The sequence below is a fragment of the Hipposideros armiger genome, unplaced genomic scaffold, assembly GCF_001890085.2.
Source record: "Hipposideros armiger isolate ML-2016 unplaced genomic scaffold, ASM189008v1 scaffold_207, whole genome shotgun sequence".
Lineage (NCBI taxonomy): Eukaryota > Metazoa > Chordata > Mammalia > Chiroptera > Hipposideridae > Hipposideros > Hipposideros armiger.
The window spans coordinates 1,369,135-1,377,016 of record NW_017731557.1 but is presented as its reverse complement, the minus strand read 5'-3'; the positions used below and the strand labels follow the sequence as shown (position 1 = coordinate 1,377,016).

Genomic DNA, 7,882 nt, shown 5'->3' with positions numbered 1-7,882 from the left:
ATTCTTCCCTTTATGGAAGTAAAACAGTAAAATATGGCAAAAATGCACAGTTTGGTCTTCCATCTTCAACTTGTTGTAAAATCTCCAAACCTCAACCAAGTCACTCAAATTTTTTTTAGAATGAAGCTAGAACTGTTAGCTGTCAAATGACATGGCAATAACATAGACGCAAATTACTCTAGTACTTCCAAAAATGAACCAGTGCCATCTGTTGCAAACATGCGTCATGACTTTTCCGAAGACCCAATATATTGTTGGAGCCAAAAGACACATTTAACACCTCTGGTCTTTGTACACACTCGGACACTCTTCGTTCAAAAGTGTCGGAGAAAAAAATTCTATTTTTATATCTTTCCATATCTAGCAGATTACTATGTCATAGCAGGTGTTTCATAAAAAAATTCTGGGGTGTCCGAATAAGCATGGAACTGATGGGATCTTAGGGGACGTGAAAACTCAATCTGGGAATTTATACATCAGGAAGAACACTGTCCTTACCTATGCAGTTAGTACCCTCCTCACTGGCCATAAATCCTGCTGGGCAAATACACAAGAAACTTCCCTCCGTGTTTTCACAGCGTCCCTGGGAGCAGAGGTGTTGGACCTGAGTGCATTCATCAATATCTGTTAACAAAATTACAGATGAAAGGATTAGTGTGCTGTAGCATAAAATTCTCCATCTTCCTGTTCCTGAAATACCAGCATACTATTCCGTGTCCCACACGCCTTTACAACCAAGAAAACAGTCAAAGGAGATGTGATTGTTCTCCTCAAATAGTTGAAAAGCTGTGACTGGGAAGAGGGAATACCCATTGTGCAGTGTTTCAAAAGCTAAAACCACAACCATGACATTGGTGTTTTAAAGAGACATTTCAGGTCAACACAGAGGGATCTGCCTTAACTGGAGTGATTTAAGTGCTGCAATTTGCTGTGCCACTCCCAGGCCGGCAGAGCAGGGACAGTCAGAGGTGTCATGAAAGGGACTCTTCCATTGTGCACACAGGTAGAGCTAGACTAGATTGTTCTGATTGCCCTTGTCAACTTTATACTTTAGGGTTCTAATAATGCATTCAATGTATGCAAATGAAAGAGAAACAGCCATATTATGAACAGGTAGATACTCCCTTACTCCCTCCCCCCATATATACACAAAACCAAACAGCAAAAGTCACACCCTTGTTTAATGGCATTTAGCCTATTAAAGTAGTATTAATTAGCTACATGCCTTTGTTGTTTTATATTCACCTTGTAACCCTTAGTTTAAAAAAAATAAATTTAGTGTTAACACAGTAAAAGGATTTACCTAACACTATTATACCTCTTCCTGAGATATGTTTTTCCAAAGAAGTATAGATGAGGTCCCTTGTTTATAAACTGATAGCTTTGTGTCAGCATATATTGATTTTCAATTTAGAAATGCCTAATAGAAATTGGATTTTATACATTTGGATGAATATAATTCTTTATTGCAGCATATATTAATTTGGTTTTGCTAAATAAATGTTTATAGGTACCCTATTTCTAGAGCTATTTTATATACATTACCTGAAAAACTTTTGGAAATTATTTCACCTTTATGTAATTGTATGATACTTGGCAAGGTAGTAGGCAGTACTAAGCCAAGAGGAAAGAACATCCCAGGAGTTTAGTAAACTTCTTTTTGAGTACCCTGAGCTCAGGACTAAAAATTTTAAAATATTAAACACAGTAACATTTCCCCATAATTACAGAAAAAAAGTTCTTAATATGCAAATGTTTGATATTTAATCATTTCATCTATCAAAAGTATCTCTTACCAACACACTTCCTCTGCTGCTCACTGAACTTGTAGCCCTCATAGCATATACAGGTATACCTCACTGGCAGGTTAATGCAGTGTCCTGCTCCACAGATGTCAGGGTTCACAGTACATTCATTGATTTCTTTAAAATAAATAAACGTGGGAGAGAAAACAGATATAAACATAAAGACTTCATTGCTACTTGTAAACCATTACTTTCTGTTTCCTGATTAGCTTATTGCCGGCGATGCAATTAGAAAACAAAAGTTGATCTCTAAAATCAAGTATAAATTCATTTGATTACTTTATAATTGTTCCGGTAGGCCCACCCAACATCATCAATACTGCCTAATGAAACAACTTCTAAGATGAACTAGAGTGGGTGGAAACTCTCAACAAGGCCATGTTGGAGTTGTAAAATGATTAATACTTCCTAACTTCTGAGATGGTCAGTCAATGAGTTTCTACCACCCCAGTTAATCTTAGAAAACTGAATCTTCATATGATTTGTCCTGATAAGAAATATATGGTACCTTTCTATTCGTTAGCAGGTCAACTTCAAGTTCCAACAACTAGGTCCAACCTTCTCCAAAATTTCTCATTAATTCTTAAGACCTACCACTTCTAATCAAAGCAAAACTTGTGATGTAACTTTACTTTTAATTTGCCAGTTCCATCATGAGCATATTATATTGGGTTGTCAGAAAAATCATGACACATTTTTGCAATAAAAAACAGAAAAAAGGGCCAGCTGAGTGGTGCGATGGTTAAGAACTGGCTTGGGATGCCAGAGGGCCCCGGTTCGGATCCCACATATGAGGGCCAGTGACACTGCCCTCCACAGCTAAGANCATTTGATGTCTTCATTCTGGGAAACTCTCAGAAATTATCTATTATAGATCACTACATGTGTGTGAAAAGATGTTTATAGAGTAAAAAAGCTTAAGATGATGTCAACAGAAGAAACACCTGGTCAGCATTGTCATTTCTTTCCTATCAGCGAAAAATTCTTGCCAATAGACAATGACACACAGTGGTGTTTTGTTTTATTTTTCCCTTTCTTTTTTTTTTTTTAGGTCAGATGCTCTGGGACTTCTTGTTCTACAAAAATAGATGATGCTTGCCAGTTTCATTTTCCAAACAGCATTACATTAGTCTCTGAATTGGATATTTTTTTTTAAGTAGAACTACAACTGTTAAGTCAGAGGAGGTCACTGAGATAGGCTGGTCTGATAAATAAGGAACAATGCTGAGTTAACACAAGAGAACATCTCTGAACTTCCCGCAGCTCTCACCTCTGTTTGCTGTTCCTTCATCTACAAAGTAAGGCCTACCTGACTGGTAATATCTTAACAGAATAAAGTAAGGAGACATGAGATAATGTCTATAAACTACAATAGGCTCCTTGGAGACTGGCGCTGTTTGAAAGCAACGTTGTTAGTGACAGCTGAGAAAACCTTCAGTGAGCCAGAGGCCCAGGGACCTTTGGTTGTGGTCCATGACGAAATTAGAAAACAGCCACGTTATTTGGCTCTTTCTTCTTTTCAAGCCTTTTCATAGTAATAGAATTATATATTATTGACTCATGGAAACCTGGTAATATTTCTGTTAAAAAATTTGCATGCACTGAATGTTACTGAAGAGTCTCCTGTTTTCTCTTTCTTTAATGTTTGAATTTCTTTTCTACTCCTTTCCACTTTCCATCCTTATGCTATAATTATTAAATATCTTCTCTTCCCATCCTGAGATTCTAGGTAGAACTGAAGGATCTGTATTTGATCTCTTTGGGAAGTGCTGCTTTGCACATAAATGCTTGTTAGATAATGCCCACCAACCGCCCTCCCTGCTTTAAAAATATTCCTCAAAATACACATGTACTGTACAAGAACAAAAGCAGTCATGGAAGGGGGAGGCTTAAAGAAACTAACATGTTTTGAGAACTAATAATGGAGCAGGTACCGTACAAGGTACTGCAAACACATTTATTTTCATGGCAACCTTGAGAGTTAACGTCATGGTTCCCATTGTATAAATTGAAGAACTAAGTTTCGAAGGGGCTAAGTGGCTGGCTCCGAGGCAGACAGTCATGAAGTGTGGGGGTCGTGAGCTGATGCCATAGTCCCTGTTCGCTCGTTTCCATGCTGCCTCTCCAGAGCAGAGGGAGAGGTCCCTGGAAGAGGACACTGGGGACATGTCACACCTGCACTGTACCATGGCCTTCAGCTGTCAGGGCAGTTCCTAGCTCCGTTCTGATCCGAGTTGGTCAGAGATCTAGTCACATAAACTGCTCCCATTTCTTTCTAGATTAGAACCAAAGGGGCCAAGGCAAGAGGCCAGCAGAGAAGGCAGGTACAGGCTGCCAAAAAACATCTAATGAGCTCTCCCTCCAGGCTTGGGTCATCAGAACTGTGAAGAAAACCAACATGCAGAAGCCAAGGGACAGCTGAGAGCATCCCTCCTCCACTCTCGAAGCCCAGCCATGTTAGAAAAGAGGCTGACCCTTAGGCAGCCAGACAGGGAGCCCCATGGAACCAGCAGGAGCCCCACATCCAGGCTCCTCAAAACCGTGCTCAGAGGCCCCTGCTCCTTTCCTTCACGCTTCCATGGCAGGATTTCAGCAGAATTTTAGTGTGTTTCTTCCTGAAAATAATTATTTTAAAAGTACCATGATGGTTTCAAAAAGAACGTGTGTGTAACTTGGACACAAACATGAGCAGAAATATTAAATGGTTAATCATTTGGGCCATGCTATAAAAACTCTTCAACACATTTTTATAATACGGGGGAACTCACTGCTTGGGTCAAAATAAAGAAGTTTTATCTCGCACAGTTGGAATTTGACCTGGAGTTGGTCAGACACTGCTTCTGTCGAGAGTCTGCAAGCGAGCCCCAGAACATATGTCAAAGAAAAAAGTTGAGACAAAGGAACGTCGTAACAAGGCGAAAAGGTCAAACACTAAAAATCAACAGGGGTTCCATCTGCATCATGTCCCCAGACGAATAATCCAGATGCTGTATTGGGCTCGTACTAACTCTGCAATTAATTGCTTTAACGTGATTTCACTTGAAATACCAGGGAAGGAAGATACGGAAATGGGTAAGACAAAGCATGAAGATGGAAAATAATCCAGACAAGAGCCATGGAAGTGAGACAAAGAGGCTGTGATCCCAGAAGGCAGGAAAAGCTTGGAGGAGTGGGTGTCATGCACAGATTAGTGAAGGAAAGCAAGTACCAGAGGGGCCGACCAGACTTGCCCTCCCACACCCCCAGCCCTGCACTGCATGGCACTCAGCAGGGGGTCCAGTCTCCTGTCCTCTCAGCAGACTCACCCTCACAGTGTCCTCTGGGAGTCATGCGGTATCCGCTGTCACAGTATTTGCACCGGAAGGCCCCCACGGTGTTGATGCAGTGCCCTTCCCCACACACATTGGGCCTTAGGCACTCGTCGACATCTACAGAAAGCAGAAAAGATTGCCAAGTTTTATTCCCTAAGATATCATTCCAAACCTCTCGCATCTCCCAGGTGAGTGAGCATTTAAGAAGGAAGCAACTGATTCCTAGGATCTATCGTCACTTCGGTTTGTTTGACATGCTTCAAAATTGCGAGGTTTTGTATTGGGTCTTTGGAAAAGTCATGATGTGTTTTGTCTATGTTTTTCAAAGGGCATTTATTTATATAAAGGACAAAGATCAATCAATGATATATTGCCCGTTTTGTTTGATAACCTTTTGCCATCTTTCAGTGAGCTTCGTAATTCCTCATTCATAAAAGGACCTGTCTTTATTTGTGAAAAACTGAACAAAGTCCTGATTTACAGCCTCATCTGAAGTGAACGTTATACCACGCAAGTTTTGAAGAGAGCGAAACAAATGGAAATCTGACAGTGCAAGGTCAGGCGAGTATGGTGGGTGTGGCAACACATCCCATCCAAGCTCCAATAGTTTTTGATGGGCAATCAAACTTGTGTGTGGTCTCGCATTGTCATGGTGGAACACAACTCCTTTACAATTAACAAGCTCTGGACATTTCTGGATGATGGATTCGTTCAGACTGTCCAATTGCCGACAGTACACATTCGAATTGATTGTTTGGTTCCTTGGTAGGAGCTGGAAAAACATGACGCCTTTAAAATCCCATCACACTGAGAGCATAACCTTCCTCTGATGAATGTCCACTTTCGATGTCGTTTAAGGCGAATCATCATGTCAGGACCAAGACCGTTTGCACACCACATTGTTGTAAACAATCCACTTCTCATCACCAGTTATCAGTCGCTTCAAAAAAGGATCGCTTTCTGGGGCCGGCTGAGTGGCTCAGTTGGTTAAGAGCTCGCTCAAGAGTTTGAGCTCTGAGCAACAGTGGTTCGAGTCAGCCCAAGCCGAGCAGCCGTGAGCTGCCAACAGGTGGCGGGATGGCTCAGCTAAAAAAAAAAAAGGATCGCTTTCCTCACGTTTAATGAGCATATTGCAGATGTTTATATGCGCCTTTAAATGAACTTCTTTGAGTTCATGCAGAACCCAAATATCGAGCTTGCTTACGTATCCCAGCTTCTTCAGGTGGTTGTGAATGCTTGAATGATGGATGTTCAATGTTTCTGCAATCTCTTGTGTCATGTAACGTGGGTTTGACTCGATCAATGCCTTTATTTTGTTGTCATCAACCTTGGTGGGCTTCCCTGATTGAGGAGCATCGTTGAGATCAAAATCACCAGCACAGTATTTCGTGAACCATCGATGGCACTGACATTCTTGTAGAGCATTGTCACCATAAACTTTATGAAACTTTTCACAAGCCTGATGTACATTCTTCCCTTTATGGAAGTAAAACAGTAAAATATGGCAAAAATGCACAGTTTGGTCTTCCATCTTCAACTTGTTGTAAAATCTCCAANTGTGTGTGTGTGTGTGTGTGTGTGTGTGTGTGTGTGTGTGTGTGTGTGTGTTTCAGTTTGAAAGAGGGCTCACTTGGTATTACACCACTCTGTTAGAAAACAGGCTAGACAGAAGCAATAAAACTATGACAAAAAACACTCAATACCTACCAACACACTGCCCATTCCATCCCTGGAATCCTTCTGTGCAGGGAACACACTGGTAAGATCCAGGAGAATTCACACACTGCTCATCTGGACAAGTACTTGGAATCAAACACTCATCAATATCTGAAAAATCCAAAAGCTAGGTCATGGACATTTTATCAGGAAACAAAGCAAAAACTTACTTTGGTGCTATAGGAGGGAAAATGCAGGTTCTATGTGGCTAAGAGACATACTGGGTCTGTACTTAAACACACAGTGATAATGCATGGGCAAGTAACCTCGATGGAAACATTTACACATGTTCCAAGGACGGGCTTGACCCTAATTTTCCAACTCGCAGAGTCAGATCTCTCCACTGTGGGAGCTGGCCAACTTCTCCAGGGCCACTTTTTGGACATCAAACCTCTCAAGTAATAGTGCAGCTTGCCTGAAAGAAGTACAAGGAGTGGGGATGAGTGGGAGGAAGCCATAGGTCCATCTGGCTAGAGGTTGTCTCTACAGACACTTGACGCTCTAAGAAAATCCTCACTTTGGCTTTAAGGGCCCAAGGACATCCTGGGTTTGAATAATTTAAAACCTTTCATATGATAGGAATTCCTTGGAAGTGGAAAAAAAAAATTAGGAGAATACTTCTAAGATTTTCCAGAAAACACAGTGATATATGATCGTATGGTAATATTTTCTGGTAAAAATACACCATACTTTTCACCTTCACAGCTAAGTGAAAGTATTAATCATTGTTCTTTTCTATGTGAGAAAAAAAAAAGCCTTAAATATGGCTGGGACTATGGCACAGATAACTACTCAAATAGCTTCAGGCACTTTTAAGAATGGTAAAACAGCCAAACGGGGAAAAAGTAAGATACAGGAGACGGGTCAACAGTTGAAAAACAAGTGGTAATACCTTGGATACTGGCCCCATGTGAAATAAGTGTTTTTCTGGAGTTGAATTTTGAATTCAGGTGAGTGCATTCAATGTCTAAGTGTCCCAATATAGAATGTTTATAGCACTTCTAATCATACTTCAAATAGAAAGAGATTTTTTGGGACATAAGCTGAAAA

At 40.7% G+C, this 7,882-nt stretch overlaps 1 protein-coding gene across 1 annotated transcript in view; it reads right to left on the bottom strand.

Moving 5' to 3' along the window:
• The window catches only part of LTBP1 (latent transforming growth factor beta binding protein 1), a 371,909-nt gene that overhangs the window by 104,385 nt on the left and 259,642 nt on the right, over positions 1-7,882 (bottom strand). The window contains exons 16-17 of the mRNA XM_019653802.1: positions 1,797-1,922; positions 499-624 (exon numbers count right to left, since the gene is read on the bottom strand). Of these exons, the coding sequence (XP_019509347.1) occupies positions 499-624; positions 1,797-1,922 (252 nt within the window). The remainder of the gene's footprint in view (positions 1-498; positions 625-1,796; positions 1,923-7,882) is intronic.